The sequence below is a fragment of the Sorex araneus genome, chromosome 3, assembly GCF_027595985.1.
Source record: "Sorex araneus isolate mSorAra2 chromosome 3, mSorAra2.pri, whole genome shotgun sequence".
In the NCBI taxonomy this organism is placed as follows: Eukaryota; Metazoa; Chordata; class Mammalia; order Eulipotyphla; family Soricidae; genus Sorex; species Sorex araneus.
Window position 1 is genome coordinate 221,514,306 of NC_073304.1, and position 17,292 is coordinate 221,531,597.

General features: G+C 57.2%; 1 protein-coding gene across 1 annotated transcript; it reads left to right on the forward strand.

The window, feature by feature from the left end:
- The first annotated feature begins 500 nt into the window (after nt 1-500).
- Nucleotides 501-8,165, forward strand: C1QL1 (complement C1q like 1). The gene is made up of 2 exons (XM_004621014.2): nt 501-1,387; nt 7,305-8,165. Exons 1-2 carry the CDS (start codon nt 791-793, stop codon nt 7,482-7,484), a joined length of 777 nt encoding a protein of 258 aa, XP_004621071.1. The 5' UTR covers nt 501-790; the 3' UTR covers nt 7,485-8,165.
- The last annotated feature ends 9,127 nt before the right edge of the window (nt 8,166-17,292 follow it).

Genomic DNA, 17,292 nt, shown 5'->3' on the forward strand with positions numbered 1-17,292 from the left:
CGCGAGAATTCTCCTACACCCCTTTCCTGCTGGTCTTGCTCCCTGATACCTCCTCCCCCAAATCGCTGAGTTCCCTGCAGACCCTCCCAGTAACTCTCACAGCCTGCTCTCTGCGAGTAATGGGTGCTCCGTTCTGTCCCTCCGGGTATTTTTTCCGGACTTGACCCTCGAGGCCTCTCATGCCCCACTCCCCCTCGATGTTCCCAGCACTCTTGATGAGTGCACATCTTTCCCCCATCTGCTCTTTGGCCCCTACCCTACTTCCCTGGTTCCTAAAGCTCTAGCCCCCCAGCATTTCCAAGTCGACGCTCAGTCTTTTCGCGTTCTAGCCGGGGCCTCCCGTGGGCCCGCCCATCTTCCCCGCCAGCGAAGTGGGCGGGGATATTCATGTCAATGCCCAATGAGGCCTGGGATCCGCTCATATCCACGCCCCCCACGGGCGCCTACTGGAGCAGCGCGGGAGGGGCGGGGCTGGGGGCGTGGCCGGGCGCAGACGGCGGGAGGAGCCGGGCAGGAGGCGGCAGCCGCGGCGCGCAGTCCGGCCGCGCAGCGGGAGGGAGGCGCGAAGCAGGAATCGGCGGCTGGGCTCGGCAGCGCATCCAGCGCAGCTCCGCGCCCTGGTGCCGACCCCATGCCCGCAGCCCAGCCGGCCCACCCTTGAGCGCGGGCGCCCTGCCCGCGCCCCAAGCCCGCCGGCACCATTGCCCCGACGGCGCGTCCCGGCGGCCCGGGGCTCCCCAGGCTCCGCGCCGGCCGGAAGACGCTGCTGGCGGCCGCCGCGGGCGTGGTGATGCTGCTGGTGCTGGTGGTGCTCATCCCGGTGCTGGTGAGCTCGGGCGGTCCGGACGGCCACTATGAGATGCTGGGCACCTGCCGCATGGTGTGCGACCCCTTCCCCGCGCGGGGCCCCGGCGCCGGCGCGCGGCCCGACGGGGGCGACGCCCTGAGCGAGCAGAGCGGCGCGCCCCCGCCCTCCACGCTGGTGCAGGGCCCCCAGGGGAAGCCGGGCCGCACGGGCAAGCCGGGCCCCCCGGGCCCCCCAGGGGATCCGGGTCCTCCGGGCCCTGTGGGACCACCCGGGGAGAAGGGTGAGCCGGGCAAGACCGGCCCTCCCGGGCTGCCCGGCGCGGGTGGCAGCGGCGCCATCAGCACGGCCACCTACACCACGGTGCCGCGCGTAGCCTTCTACGCCGGCCTCAAGAACCCTCACGAGGGTTACGAGGTGCTCAAGTTCGACGACGTGGTCACCAACCTCGGCAACAACTACGACGCGACCAGCGGCAAGTTTACGTGCAACATTCCCGGCACCTACTTTTTCACCTACCATGTCCTCATGCGCGGCGGCGACGGCACCAGTATGTGGGCGGATCTCTGCAAGAACGGCCAGGTGGGCCCGGCGGGGCGGGGGCTGGCCGGGGAGCGGGGCCGCTGGGAGCGCAGGTGGGGACCGGGCGTCCCGGGCTCCTCGGTGTCAGGGAAATGCGGGCGAGAGACCAGCTTCTCGGAGCGCAGGGCTTAGCGGGGCGCGCGGGCTGGCCCTTGGGAAGTGGCATCTAAGAGCTGGGGTTCTGGCTCAGACCAGCGGGCCAGGAGGGCTGGGCACAGCGGGCTCTGCGGAAAGGCGGTCTCGGTGCCCGCGGGTGCCTGCCTGGGAGGTCGGCTTTGCGCTCAAGCTGTAGGTGTTTGGGGCACAAAAGGCAGAGGAGCCCCTGCAGCGCCGCAAGGCCAGGGCTGCAATGCATCCCCCCTCCCCTCAGGATGGACCTGTCACTCTGCAGACCCGATGACTTGGCGGGCCCCTTCCCACTTTATCGGAGCTCCCAGCGCCTCCAGGGGGAGGGGGAAATCTCTTGAGGCAAAAGGGTAAAAACTCCTCCTTTTGGTGGGTCTCCCGTTGCAACTCCAGAAGAGGAGTAAAGAGACACCTCTTCATTCCGGCCACATCCCAGAGACTGGAGCTGCAGGAACCTAGCAAGGGGTGGGGAGTCACTGGCCTCAGATCCCGGGCCATGCCATCTCCTCCACATCCTGGGGGTCCGCCCAGGAATAACCTGGACCTAACCCTGCCCCAGCGAGATTATTTTGGTATCCTTCAGATCTCCCCCAGATCCAGGAGTCCTGCCTCCCCACCCCCAGGCATTCTGGAGCAAGAAGAACCTTCTAAAGTCGGGACTAAGGCTAAGCCAGTGGGAGTGGGGCTGGGAAGGCACCTCTACAGACTGAGGAATCCCTGTGGAACCCCTTCCACCATGGCAGGACCCCAAAGTAGCCTAGCTCTGGGGAGCAGAAGGGATAGGCTTGGGGAGTCAGCCAAAGCCAGCCAGGTACGCTGGAACTGGTCCCTCGTCCCCCCGCTTCTCTCTCTGGCTTCTTCCTCTCCCCTGCCTCATTCTGTCTGTCTGTCTCTCTCACTCTCGCCCAGGTCTGCCTGTCCAGTCTGGTTCCCTTCGGGGTTCCGGCCTCTGGCAGTGTCTTCTCTATTCCTGGAGTGTCTGTCTCTCTCACTTGTGTCTCTCCTCTTTGTCCTTGGTTCCTGCCCAGCTAGAGGCACCAGGATCCAGCGAGGCTGCTTCTGCAGCAGCCCCATGATCCCCCTTATTAATCACCAATAAGGGAGGCAGTGGTGTCACCTTCATCAATGGAATTTCCTCCTTCTCCAAAGAAAGTTGAAACAGGCCCCAGCTGAGATTTGGGGGGGTCGGAGACCTGGCTGGCCTAGAGAGGGAGGTGGTCCCTAGGTCACTAGTGGGCCCTGGACCCTCACCAGTTCAGGTGGTTACAACAGGCCCCCAGAGAGGAAGCCCCAGAGATAGTGTGTGCTTGGGACAGACGCTTGCTCCAGTCACAAGGGTGGAAGGGGCTGCAGAGTCCCTTCTTTCCCCTGCAGAGCACAGGGGCAGAGCACAGAAAGCTTGATGGTGGGGTGGGGAGAGGCGGGGTACTCGCTGGAGGCGGGCTCATAGGCTAGCAGAGAAAAAGAGGTGGCTTACACAAGGGATTTCAAAGATGCACCATTTGGGGGGGTGCCGGGGGCACACTCGGCAGTGCTCAGAGCTTCCTCCTGACTCTACACTCAGGAATTACTCCTGAAGGTGCTCCGGGGACCATATGGGATTTGGGGATTGAACCCGGGCCGCCTGCGTGCAAGGCAAGCGCCCTACCTGCTGTTCTGTGGCTCCGGTCTAGATGCAGCATTTTAATAGGAACTCTGACCATTCCTCTTAAAAAAGAGAGAAAGAAAGAAAAAAAGAAAGAAAAATATTGGGGCCTGGTCCCCCCCAACCCCTACCACCTTTGTGTGACTTCTTCCAGGTATTGTCCAGGAGATTTGATGGGGGGCACAAAAGGCAATGCTCAGGGGTCACTCCTGGCTCTGTGCTCAGGGGTCACTCCGGACAATGTTCAGGAAAACATATGCATTGCCGGGGATTTAACGGGGCCAGCCGTGTGCAAGACCTCACCCTGCCCACTGCGCGTCTTTCTGGCCCCGGGAGGCTGAATCTTTCCTAGTTTTGAGCCCCTACCACGAGCCACATTTGCAACTTGCTCTCAGGGCTTCTGTGGACATTCAGGACCTCCATGGTCTCTGCGAGGTTAACTACAATTGGGTAGCAGTGACTGCACAGTAATGCACCCCAGCAGAGTTAGGGGAGCACCGGGCACCTACATGACAACACCTGTCCCCCATGTGTTCTGGAGAGAGTGATTCAGCGGAACCTGACCTGGCTTCCAAACTGACCGAAGAGCATGGGAGGACAGTGTAGGGAAAGACCAGTCCGAGGCTGTGGAGATGAGTGGAACACAATGGGCTGGGGTGTGGGGATGCAGAGGTGCCAGTTCCTCCAAGTCTCCAAGTCCAGGGGGCCACCCAGGCCAGCGTTCTGCCCTCCTGGCTTGGTGTCCAGAGACGGACTTCTGTACTTTCTTCAGGAAGGCAGAGATGAATCCGCGTCCTGGCCTTCCCTGGGCAAGACTGGCTGAGCCAAGGGGCTGGAGTGATAGTATAGTGGGTAGGGCACTTGCTTTGCACATAGCCGACCTATATTGATTCCTGGTACCCCAATATGGTCCCCTGAGCATCTCCAGGCATGATCCCTGAGCACAGAGCCAGGAGTAAGCCCTGAGCACCACTAGGTATGGCCTAAAATAAATAAATAAATAAAAGATTGAAGGAGCCATCAGCTTCCTGCCCCGCCGCTCCTCAGGGTTGCTTTGACTCCCCACGGGACAGAGTCAGGGAGTCTCAGGGAGGGCGGCATCCTGGGTGCCTGCAGTTGGCCCTGGGGTTGGCCGATCAGGTATCCGGGAGGTCGAGATTGATGAATGGGGGCTGGGGGCTGTGTGGGGACAGGCCACCATGGCCTGGATACCCCTGGTCTAGGGCACATGGCGACTGACAGAGGGCAAGGCTGGGGCGGCAGGGCTGGGTGCTGTGAGAGCAGGTGGGATGTGGAGCTTCTGTCCTGGGGATGGGAAGGGCCCCCCCCACCAACACCCCCCGCTGTCCTCTCTGGCCTCCGCTTCTTGCACAGTGCAGTGCCTGGACAGTGGGGAGGCCCAGGCTGGGCTGAGAGCACAGGATGCCCTGCGGGCGAGTCAGCGGCCGCGACACCTGCTCGCTCCGGGGCTAGGTGCACCTTTCCTGGGCACCTCCTCTTCCAAGCCCTGAGCAGATCATTGCCTCAGTTTCCCTGCCTGGCAGCCTTGAGGAGGTAGTTCTACAGCACCCCATCAAGTCCCAGACTTCCTCTCTAGCTTCCATGGCAACCTCAAAATCCCCTCAACTTCCTCTGGGCCCCGGGAGACCCTGGATCCCTCAAACGTTTTCCTGTCGTGGGTAGATAATCAGGACCCCTGAGTTTTGCTCCTGGATCCCCCGCCGTCGAAGGAGAGAGGGGCATACATTCTCCCTGCCTCCCCGGATAATTAGGATAATCACAGGAACAACGGTCGTGATGAATAAATAATAAACATAAGCATAACGCTTCTGATGCCTGTCATATCACCGGGAGATCTCTGCTGACAGATGACCGTGTTCTAATGGATTTGGCTATTAAGAAGCACACTGTTTTAATGAGTTAAGGCTAAATTAATCTGGGTAATAAAAATAATTGTTATTAGTAGTAATTTATTAGCAAAGATAATGAAATGCATGTGTAATAATAAATACCACCAGGATTAAGGCCCAGGGAACAATACTGAAGTTGGCTGTTTACTTCCAGCCTTCTCCTCGTTGTAGCTCAGAGTCCCATCAAAATTAAATTTTTTTTTTCCTTCACCATCAAAAGACTTGTACAAAGGTGGCAGTCATGAGGCAAGAGATTTTTCACCCCTTTTTTTCCTTCTTGGGGGGCACTCCCAGCAGTGCTTAGGTTGGAGTGCTGGAAGGGGGTACACAGAGTCTGGGACCAAGGCCTGTGTGAGGCCTGTTTCTAGCACAGAGCCAGTCATTCTCACCCACTTTTTTTTCTTTTTTTTTTCCTTGGGCTCCAGGGCTGCTTCCTGCCCAGTGCCCCACTTCTGGAGCTGCACAAGAGATCATGTGGTTCTGGGGGTTGAACCTGGAGCCCCCACATGCACAGCGTGTGCTCATCCCTTGGAGCCATATCCCTGACCCGCACCCTTGTTCTAACAGCTCTCTTGCAGGCAGCACCGTCCCCTTATTTGATTTTCTGGTCTTCACCACCTTTATTTATTTTAATTTTTTTTAAAATTTTTCGGTCACACCCGGAGATGCTCAGGGGTTACTCCTGGCTCTGCACTCAGGAATGACTCCTGGCGGTGCTGGGGGACCATATGGGATGCTGGGAATTGAACCCGGGTCGGCTGCGTGCAAAGGCAAATGCCCTACCCGCTGTGCTATCGCTCCAGCTCCTGGTCCCCACCTTTAACTGGACTATTTTTCCCAGATAAATGCACCTTAGGGTCCTTCCTGGGGAAAGGGGAAGAGGAGGGTGACTGCACTGGGTTTCCTTGGCCCACTGCAGGCAGATATGCAAATACGAAGCCCCCCCCAACCCTCCCCTCCATGCTGAGTCTTGGGTGCTGAGTCAGCAGCTTGGGCTCCACCCAGAGGGCTGCAATGTTGCCTCGAGGGAGGACAGGCCCCTCCCCTACTCTGGCCTGGTGCACCCAGACTGACTTCATGCAAGGGGTCGGAGGCCCTGGGGGGACCCAGAGAACTCCCCCCACCCCCCAACACAAGCCAGCGCCGGGAGAAGGCTCCTTCCTTCCCGTTCCACACCCAGGAAAGCCCGGAGAGACGCCAGGTGTGGGGCCCGGCCTGCCTCAGCTGTTCAGGCGCAGTGCCCAGAGGGGATGTGTTCACACCCACCCCCCAACACCTCAGAGTGGAGCCGGAGCCCCTCAGTGTGACTGCGGCAGGCTGCTCAGGCAACTGCTGGAGCTCTGTGCCTGTCACACGAGCCCGGCAGCCGAGTGGCAGAGCCCCACAAGGGCCGAGCCAGGGTCACAGAAGGACCCCGGCCTGGCGCCTCCTCCTCACTCCCCCTCCCTTAACCCATCCTACATGGAGCTTCAAGAACTGGGTGGGAAGGGTGACGGGGAGACAGGTGCAGAAGCCCCCTGGGCCGTGGGAGGAACAGCACTGGCCACCGGCCCACTCCAGGGAGACTCCAGAGTGACCGGAAGTTCAGGCTCTGGTGCCCTGGCACAGTGGGGAGGGTGCTGGTCTTGCATGTGGCTGAGCTGGGTTTGATCCCCAGCACCCCTGTGGTCCCTCGGGCCCGACCAGGGCTGAGTCCCCAAGCGTGGAGTCAGGAGCAAGCCCGGAACACTGCTGGGTGTGGCCCAAGGGGAAAGATAAAGAATGACAAGGAGTTGAAAGAGGGCGCTGGAAAAAGGGCACCGGCTTAGAACTGCCTGGCACCGTCCAGCCTGGAGATCTAGGGGCCACGGCAGACCCCTGTGTCCCTTGTGACCTAAGAACTGGCTGAAAGGACAGGCTGGTCTCTGAGAGCAACTCCAGTCTGCAGTGCCTCGGAGACACAGTGGGGTCCTAGAGGCGGCAAGCAGGGGTATACACCTTCTCCCCCAATTTAGACCCAGCTGACATTGGCCCTAGAAAACCTCTATAGCCACCTCCCCAGGTGGTAGCCAGAAAGGGAGCGGAGGAAGAGGAGAAGAGAAGTGAAAGGCAGGCTGAGCCCTCCCACCCCACTCTGCGGGGCCGGGGGCTTTGGGGGTGCTCCAGGTCTTGACCCCCTGACTTCTGATGCCCCCACCCCTCACCTCCATGTCTCCCGAATCCCATCTCCTCCTCCTCCCCTCCCGCACACCCCCAGGTGCGGGCGAGCGCCATAGCCCAGGACGCGGACCAGAACTACGACTATGCCAGCAACAGCGTCATCCTGCACCTGGACGCAGGGGACGAGGTCTTCATCAAGCTGGACGGGGGCAAGGCACACGGCGGCAACAGCAACAAGTACAGCACCTTCTCCGGCTTCATCATCTACTCCGACTGAGCTCCCGTCTGAGGCTGCCCTCCCCGCCCGTGCCAGCGGGGAGAGGGGCACCGGGGAGGCAGTGCCCACCCCCTTGCCTGCCCCTGCCCGGGGACGGGACTCCATGGCGCCTCCTCTCCGGGGTGAGGCTGGCTAGGGCAGGGGCAGGAAGACTCCCCGGCGTTCCCTCACGTCCCAGTCCCCGGCTGCCCCGTCTGACCAAAGCTACAGTAAAAATACTTCACCCCGCCGGCTTCAGGCGCTACCCTTGGGGAGGCAGAGGCGTCCAGCTCCCCGCCGGATTCAGAGGGGCTTGAGGGAGACGAGGGGGTAGTCAGGGGCGCTCCGGGAGGAGGTACCCGGGCAGCTGCGTGGGCAGCATCCGTGGCCCTGGTGGACGCATCCCCTTTTTTTTTTCCGTCCGTGGGTGTGACCCCAGCTTTCCAAAGGCATGGCAAGGTTTAAGTTGGGAGACCCCCTTCTTGTCCCAGGGCCCCCCACCCCACCGCACTGTGTGATGCCAAGCAACACCTTCCTTTCCCACCTGCCACACAAGGGACGCGCTTCATGCACCACGGACCTCGGCCACACGTGTCACCCCGGGGCCTCAGCGTGGCGGGCTCTGCAGTGCAGGTGATGAGACCAGGGGCTGAGGGCTCAGACGGATTAGCATGTGCTCAATAAACCCCGCTGTTCTCTGTCCTGCGTCTCTTCCAAGTGTGAAAAACTGTTTTCCCTCCCTGTGGTCCAGTGTCCAGGCAGCAGGTTTATTCTCTCATCTGAAGTTCGTCCCTCGGTCCCAGAACTCCTTGCTTCTTTGCGAGGAGACACACAGACCCCGCGCCCCCGCCCCCCAGCACCCAATGAGCTTCACAGACACCCCCCCACGCCACGGATCGTGGGGAGGGGCAGATGGGCAGGAAGTTTCCCAAAGGCCGTCAAAGTGGACACTATTGTATCCATTTTTCCTTCCTTTTTGTTTTTGTTTTTCTTTTGGGGCCACACCTGGTGGTGCTCAGGTCTTACTTCTGGCTCTGTGCTCGGGGATCAAACCTGAGCCCTCAAGGCAAGTGCCCCACCCTGGGCGCTATCTCTCTGGCCCTGTTATATCCATTTTTGAGGAGGTTCCTGAGGCTCAGGTTGAAAGAACTTGCCAAGGCTTAGAGCAAGGAAGGGACAGATGCCAGCACCTGAGCCACAGATCATGTTCTTGGTCGCCACACCGTAATTCTCTCAAATTTCCGAGTTTCTGAGCTGGAGCTATGGTACAGCGGGTAAGGTGCTTGCCTTGCATGCAGCTGACTCGGCTTCCATCCCGGCACCCCATGTGGTCCCCCAAGTCTGCCAGGAGTGATCCCTGAGTGCCTGGAGTAAGCACTAGCACTGCTGAGTGTGGCCCCCCAAAACAACAAAAAAAACTTGGGGGGTGGTTTCCAGTGCAGCAGTGAGGAGGGATAGCACAGAGGCAGCCCCCAGCTCCAGCCCCAAGGTCTACACATCCAACCCCCTCCTGCAGAAGCCCCTGGCGTTCCCAGGCATCTGCCCTAGCAGCGGACTTGGGGTGCACCTCTGAGAGGAGCCTGAGACTGTCCATTGAGAACCATCCCAGCTGGTCTGCCTCCCCTGGGGCCAGCTCAGCTGGGGAGACCGGAAGGGGGTGGCCTCCCTCCAAGTCAGGCCCCATGTATGGACCCTTGTCGGGGACTGGCCGTTTTCAATGACGTTCTTTGTCCTCCCTGCTCTCCCCTACGTCCCCCTACTGCCAGCTGTGATCATTTAATAAAATTAGCTTAATGCTTGCTCCTTCCCTGTGGGGTCTGGAGATTGAAATCTGCAGGTCCTCACAAACCCAATAAAACTCCTGGCAGGTCTGACTGGAACGAGAGTTTCCTTGGGACGAGCGATTAGATTAGCTGCTCCTCCCTCCCCCTCCGCTCCAGCCACCCATGGCCCCCCGTGATTCTTGTAGTGGCCACACGACTGCTTCAGCGTTATCCAGCCACCCTTCCTGGGGGCTCCCCACCGTCCCTAGGATGACGGGGGACTGGTCCAACCCTCTGCTCCTCCCGAAGTTTGTTCTCTAGCCCATGGGGAGCACCGACATCATCCAGCTGGTTTGGCTTTCCGGAGACCAGAGGGTCCCCCCGCCATTCTGGGAGACGGGCCTAAACATGCCATCTTGCCAATGAAGAAATCAGGGTCTGGAGGAAAACGTGCAACTTGCCAGGGTGGCATAGCCAGGACCAGCCAAGGCTGAGAACTTTCTCTTCCTCTCTGGACCCTGGAGGGTTAGCCTGTCCCTCTGGTAGAGCTGCTTGTCCTGAGGCTGCCGGGGAACCTGCTGGGAAATGACTCCCTCCAGAGACCGTGACGCCCAAGGGCCAAGTCCTCTCCTGTTCTAGGATTGGGCTAGAAACGTGTCTCCGTCATCAGCACGGGCGCTTCTATTTTTGTTCTGATTGGGGGCCCTATATAATTGTGCTCGGGGCTTACTCCTGGCTCTGTGCTCAGGGTCCACATATGGTGCCGGGGATTGAACCCACGTTGGCTGCATGCGAGGCAAGCGCCCTACCCACTGTCCTATCTATCGCTCTATCTGCAGGGAGCTTCTTCAAGACCTGTCTCCACCAGACTGCGGCCCTGGGGACGGTGTGTGAAGGAGACCTGGGCTCTCCTAGGCTCTGGGGCTAGGACTCTCCTCCCACTGCTTCTGAGAGAGACGCCACTTTCTCATAAATCCAGGCTTTCTGGTCCGGAGAGAACATTCAGGGGTACAGGTGCTATTCTCACATGCCACCACCTTCACTTTGATCCCCCAACCACAAGGACTACCACAGAGCCAGGAGTAGCCCCTCAACACGGCTCGATGTGACCCCAAAACCCAACCAACAGGCCTGGAGAGATAGTGCAGGGGTTAAGGCAATTTGCCTTGCATGCTGTCAACCCTGATTCTATCCCTGGCACACCTCTGGCTCCCCGAGCACTGCCAGGAGTGATCCCTGAGCACTTCTAGGTGTGCCATGCCCCACCAACACCCCCCCACCCGCTGTCCAAAAAACAACAACAACAACAAAAAAAAAAACAACCAGTAGGGGGCTGGAGTGATAGCACAGCGGGTAGGGCGTTTGCCTTGCACGCGGCCGACCTGGGTTCGAATCCCAGCATCCCATATGGTCCTCTGAGCACCGCCAGGGGTAATTCCTGAGTGCATGAGCCAGGAATGATCCCTGTGCATTGCCGGGTGTGACCCAAAAAAGAAAAAAAAAAAAACCAGTAAACAAGACAAGGCTTTCTGAGTCCGGGCCCCGGGACTGGGGTTTTCTGAAGGAAAGTCACCCCCCATCCGATAGGGGCTCCCAGAGATAATGACCTGTGTGCCCCTCCCCCTGGGGCTTTACTGGCTCAGGGTTATATTTCCAGGGGGCAGGGCAGGCGGGCTGGCAGGCGGCTGGGCGGGCAGAACAGCCATTCCACTGCACAGGAAGGAGGCTCTGCCCGACTCCCCTTCCACAGAGATGTGTGATTAATTAACGAATCCTGTCCCTGCTGCCACGGGGGTGTGAGGCTGCAGGTGCCCCCTGGAGCTCATCCGCATGGGGACTGACAGGCCAGTCTGTGCCCAGGCAGCTGCCTGCCCCAGGGGCCGGTGTGTGGGGTCGCGGGGGCCCCACCGGGCAGCGGCAGCCTGGTGTCGGGGGCTGCCCTAATTGGATGACTTTGCAGGAAGGCCGGGCAGGTGTGTGCGACGATGTGCCTCTGTGTGCTACAAACACATTTGCCATCGCGAGGGCCAGGGGTTAATTGCCTCCCGCTTCACTCCTGGTAACCGATATTTCATTTACTGCTCAGAGCAGAAGCTGCCAGAGAATCAATCCCAATCCCGGACAGGCGGCCAGGAGATGGGGGAGCCGGGAGCCCGGGAGCCGTTTCCCGCAGGGTCTCTGATGGGCAGAGGACGAGGGGGAGACAAGGGCCCGGGGCCGGCGGCTCCTGGCTCAGCGCTACTCCCGGCCTCCTCTTGTCCTGCTGATCCTGATGCCCGTTCCAGGATACCCCCCAGGACTGGGGGACAGTCCCTGGCTCTGTGCTGTCTCCCCTGCCCCGGTTCTGTCTGCTTTTATTTATCCGCATGCCCCCATAAGCCGCGGCAGGTTAGATGCTGATAATAAGGTTATTTTCACAAGTGAGGAAGAGATATTGGAAAAGCGGAACTGGAGGTGTGAGCTCCTCACTCCCTCCAGGTACCCTTAAAATCCTACAAATGAGGTGATAATAAAGGGGAAGTGAAAAGTCTACACGTCTACACATGTTTGGCACTGAGCAGGATGGTGGGGTCACTGAGCTGGTGGGATGTGGAAGGGAGTGGGAGGTCCAGAAGGAAAGGAGACCAGAGGGCTGCCCCATCTGATGCTTCTGACATGCAGGCCCCCAGCACTATCAGCCAAATTGAGACTGAATGGGTTACTCCCATTAAACAGATGGAAAGACTGAGGTCCAAGAGGCAATGAGTGTTGCTTCTGTTGGTTCAGGCTACAGCTAGAAGCAGAGACAGCAGGACCCACTGGATTGGCTGCAAATAAAGAAGGCAAATGGAGGGGAGGGTACAGCAGGTAGGGTACTTGTCTTGCATTCGGTTGACCTGGGTTGGACCTCTGGCCCCCTATATGGTCTCTTGAGTCTAGCAGAAGGGATTCCTGAGTGAAAAGTCAGGAGTAACCCCTGAGCATCACTGCTATGACCCCAAAATCTAACGACAACTAAAAAGGTGGCAGAACCCGGGCTCTAGTCCTGCCCAGTTCAGGATAAGATGCTTCACCCCCACCCCCAGCCTCAGTTTCTCCATGTGTAAAATGAAACTTGAGAACCCAAAGATCTACTTGAAGGACTTTTTGCAAGGTAAATGTTACACCTTTTTTTTTTTTTTTTGGGTAGCTTGCCGGGCTCTCCGAGAGGGGTGGAGGAATCAAACACGGGTCGGCCGCATTAAAGGCAAATGCCCAACCGCTGTGCTATCCCTCCAGCTCCAATGTTGTACCTTTTGAAGCAAGATGATAACAAGGCAAACCGAGCCCCTCAGACCCCATGCTTTGAAATTCTTCGGGCTGCACTTCAGGATGCCTCCAGAGAGGGAATGGGGGGCCCTTGGGGGGAAGTTGCAGTGGAGCACCTGGATCCTCCAGTGTCCATTGTAGACCCTTCCTTCTGCTCTGTGGCCTCCAGTTTGGGGCGAAAGCACAGGGACACAGCCCCGTCCATACTGGCCCTCCATTCTGCTCCTGTCTCTCTTTGCTCTGGTCATTTCAACATCAACGACCAGTTCCAAGGGGCCAGATCCGAGCATGGAGTTGAGGATCTGGAGATGGCAAGGAAGCTGCTTCCCCAAAAGCCCAGGACTCTTACAGCTCCTGTGGGACACAGAGCTCCAAGGGAGGGAAGAGTCCCCAGGGGTTCATGGTCGCTAGTTCTGAGACGCTGCACCCAACCTGCCTTGGTCCTTACAGAAAATCTGTGCAAGTTTGACAGCCAGTTCAGATGCACCTCCTTCCAACCTTGCACACTTCCTCCGGTTGTTTGGGGGATGGTGGTGAGAGGTAGAAAGCAGGCAATCCTGAGTTCTCACTCCTCTTGCCCATGGCTGGGGAATGCTGGGGCTGGAGGAATATCAGTTCTCTGTCCCAACAGCCTCTCCAGTGGCGTAAGTTCCAGGCACAGCTTCTGCGCTTCTACCAATGTAGTTGGTGCTCAGGGTTTAGTCTTCCTGGTTCTGTGCTCAGGGATTACTCCTGGAGGTGCTCAAGAGACCATGTGGAGTGCCAGGAATTGAATCAGGTTTCAGTTTCTTCAACTGAAGCTGAAAGGTGGGGCTTGCACACAAAGACACACACACACACAAATTCTAAAACAAAAATTGTTTTAGAATTAATTAAATTTTTTTTTCTTTTTGGATCACACCCGGAGGTGCACAGGGGTTTCTCCTGGCTCTGCACTCAGGAATCACTCCTGGCAGTGCTCAGGGGACCGTATGGGATGCTGGGAATCAAACCCGCTTGCAAGGCAAACACCCTACCCGCTGTGCTATTGCTCCAGCCCCAGGAATTAATTTCTTTATGATTTATTAACAATAAATGTTTTACTTGTATACCTAGCTCATATACCCAGATACTTGGGGTTAGGTGAAAAGGGGTTTCAAGAGGAAAATGTTAAAGAAACTTTGCTCTAGTCTTTCCCAGAGGAGGAAGAATAAATTCTAGGGGCTGGGAGCAATAGTACAGCAGAGAGGGCCTTCACCTTGCACGCAGCCTCCCAAGTTCGATCCCTGGAATCTCATATGGTCCCTGGAGCACTGCCAGGAGTAACCCCTGAGCATTGCTGGGTGTGGCCCCAAATCAAGAACAAATTCCAGGGCTCCTTTGCAAGTGCTCCAGGGCATAGATCCCTTTGCTCCCTGAGTGAGGGACCCCAGCTGGGACTGGGGCCATGGCCCAGGCCAAGGCATAGAGTCAAGGATGATTCTGGGCCTTGGTCTATTCCTGCTGCCCACGGAGCACCTGTTCCCTATTCAAAGACCAGGACTGGGGCTGGAACATGATAGCACAGTGGGTAGGGCGTTTGCCTTGCACACAGGTAACCTGGGTTTGATTCCCGGCATCCCATATGGTCCCCTGAGCACCTCCAGGTGTCATTCCTGAGTGCAGAGCCAGGAGTTACCCCTGAGCATCAATGGGTATGACCCAAAAAGCCAAAAAAAAAAAAAAAGCCAGACCAAGACATCCGGGACCATTGCCTGCCCTTCCAGAAAACCTTCCAGGATTGAACTTGCCTCGTAGCTCTCTGCCTGTCACCAGTGCCATACTGAGAGCCTCTTCCAAGTGGCACAGCTGCAGGTCCCTCGTGCCTGCTGTGGTATGGCCACACGGTAATTCCTCACAGTGGGATTGAAGCCTAGCCTTAAACGGCCAGGTTCTGGGCTGGACCCTGCAGATGTGTCCCCTGCCAGCAGCTGCAAGTGCTGTCAGCAGATAAGCCTGGCCCCACCCCCATCAGGAACGACTGTCTGACCTGAGTTGCCTTTAAAAAAAAAAAAACTGGGGGCCACACCCAGCAACGTTCAGGGGTTACTCCTGACCACTCAGGAAGCACTCCTGGCCGTGCTCAGGGGATCGTATGGGTAGCTGGGGATCGAACCCGGGTCAGCAGCATGCAAGGCAAGTACCCTCCCCACTATACCGCATCTTCAGCCCAGGCCTGAGCTGTTTTGCCCGTGTCCTGCCCCTTCCTCAGAGCGGCCTGTTTCCAATGAGAGATAACATGGAGGTTTTTTTTTTTTTCTTTTTGGGTCACACCCAGCGATGCTCAGGGGTTACTCCTGGCTTTGCACTCAGGAACTGCTCCTGGCAGTGCTTGGGGGACCATATGGGATGCCGGGGATCGAACCTGGGTCGGCTGCGTGCAAGGCAAACGCCCTACCCACTGTGCTATCGCTCCGGCCCCAACATGGAGGTTTAAAATCAGAACAAGAGCCTCAGTGCTCCAGCTCACACCGCTCCATCCTGCCTCCCTCCCTTCTCTTCCACAGGCCTTCATTCCTAGAACAGTCCCCCAGTCAACTTCCAGCATGCTGCTCTCAATCTTCAGGCAGAATAACCACCAGCCCGAGGTCTCCTCCACTCGCTAATTCCTTCTGCCTTTTGATTTCCCACTTCCCATGGGTCAGGCCCAGCAGCAAAGGCTGGAAGCAGAGAGTGAAACTAAGTTCCCCGCAGGGTAACCAGAGCCTCCTGCCCACTCCTGCCCGCCTCTCCTTCTTGTCTCTCCGGAAGAGCTCTCCCTGCCTCTGGGGCCCATCCTGCCTCATGTCTGCATCCCATGTCTCACACAGAGGGACCAATCTGTCCTTCTTTGATGACGGGGCCACACCCAGCAGTGCACAGGGACCACCAGGTAGGACCCCCATCCTACTGTCCCCAGAGGACCATGTGGTGCTGGGGGGGGGGGAATCTTGCGGCCTTAAACATGCTGGATCTGGGGCTGGAGCCATAGCACAGCAGGTAGGGCGCTTGCCTTGCACGCAGCCAACCTGGGTTCAATTCCCAGCATCCCATATGGTCCCCTGTGCAACACCAAGGGTAATTCCTGAGTGCAGAGCCAGGAGTAACCCCTGAGCACTGCTGGGTGTGACCCAAAAAGCAAAAAACAAACAAACAAACAAACAAAAACTATGCTGGATCTGTGCTCTGCCACTTTGGGCTGGTTCCCTGGCCCTGGCCTATCTGGTTTTATTTATTTATTTATTTATTTAATGCATGGGGGTGTGGGCGGGGTCATACCTGGATATGTTTAGTGGACCATGCAGTGCTGGGAATCATATAGGGGCCAGATGTATGCAAGGTAAGTTCCTAATCTCTCTGGTCCTCTCTCTGGTTTTATTTTATCCCCTATTTTATTACTTTAGAAACTGAAGTTCTGCTAGGCTAAATGACTGACCCCAGATTTTCAAGTAACTGAAGACCCCCTTCCCACTGCCCCAGCCCGGCTGGCCTCACCTGAATTGTCTGAGCCAGCACAGATCAAGACCTGACTTACAGGGTTGCTGAAGCAATGGCCCTCTGCGAGCTGCGGGGAACCCCAGCCCCTCACCACCTCCTAAGCCTCTGTTGAAATGAACATGGCTGCGCAGGAAGAAGGGCACCCTAGGCTAGGGGTCATTCTCTTTATTTGTTAGGGGTTCCACATTGGAAGTGCACAGAGGCTACTCCCTGCCCAAGCTTAGGGTTGCTCCTGGGGTTGCTTGGGGGACCACGTGATACCAGGAATGGAACCCAGGTGTCCTGTGTCAAAGCATCCCCTTCAGCACAGTGAAAGTTTTTTGAGTTATTTCTTCAGCCTCAGAAAAAAAATTTGGGGGGAGAGGGGGCACACCTGGAAGTGCTCAGGGATCACTCCTGGCGGGGCTTGGGGGACCATATGTGGTGCCAGGGTATAATCTGGGTTAACCTCATGTAAAACAAGAGCCTTACCAACTCTCTCCAGCCCTGGGAACCATTTTTTCCCCTTTTCTTTATATTTAAAATTTTGTTTATTTATTTATTTATTTAATTGAATCATGTGGGCCAGATACTCTCCGTAGCTTACCAGGCTCTCCAACAGGGGAGGAGGAATCGAACCTGGGTCAGCCGCATGCAAGGCAAACGCCCTACCCGCTGTGCTACCACTCTCCTAGGGCATCTTGCCATAGATCCCAGATAAACATAGGAATGGGAGTGCCTCAGGAGCACTGTGATGGGTATTACTCAGTAAATCTAAGCTCCCTTCGGACAGGGAGAAAGGACAAACCTTTCTCTGTACATATTATATATATTATAGATCAGGCTAGAACCGATGTCTTCTGGTTCCTAGTCTAGTGTCTTTATCGTCTATATAAAACAGGGACTGGAGCTCCAGGACTGGAGTGATACACAATGGGTAGCGTGTTTGCTTGCACGCGGCAACCCAGGTTCGATTCCTCCATTCCTCTCGGAAAGCCTGGCAAGCTACTGAGAGTATCTCACCCGCACAGCAGAGCCTGGCAAGCTAGCCGTGGCGTATTTGATATGCCAAAAACAGTAACAACAAGTCTCACAATGGAGACATCTGTTTCTGGTGCCCGTTCCAGCAAATCAATAACCAATGGGATGACAGTGACAGTGATACAGTGATTTAATTGAATCACCATGAGATTCACAGTTACAAAGTTGTTCATGGCTGGGTTTCAGTCATACAATGTTCCAATACCCAACATGGGAACCAGTTTTTGACCATTATTTCTTTTGGGGTAGTAGAAAAGGCAAGA

Bases quoted from the DNA above. Each gene is read 5' to 3' on its own strand.
- C1QL1 (XM_004621014.2), top strand. From the start codon at position 791: ATGCTGCTGGTGCTGGTGGTGCTCATCCCGGTGCTGGTGAGCTCGGGC. The intron at 1,388-7,304 runs GTGGGCCCGGCG...GCACACCCCCAG, and splicing joins ATCTCTGCAAGAACGGCCAG to GTGCGGGCGAGCGCCATAGC.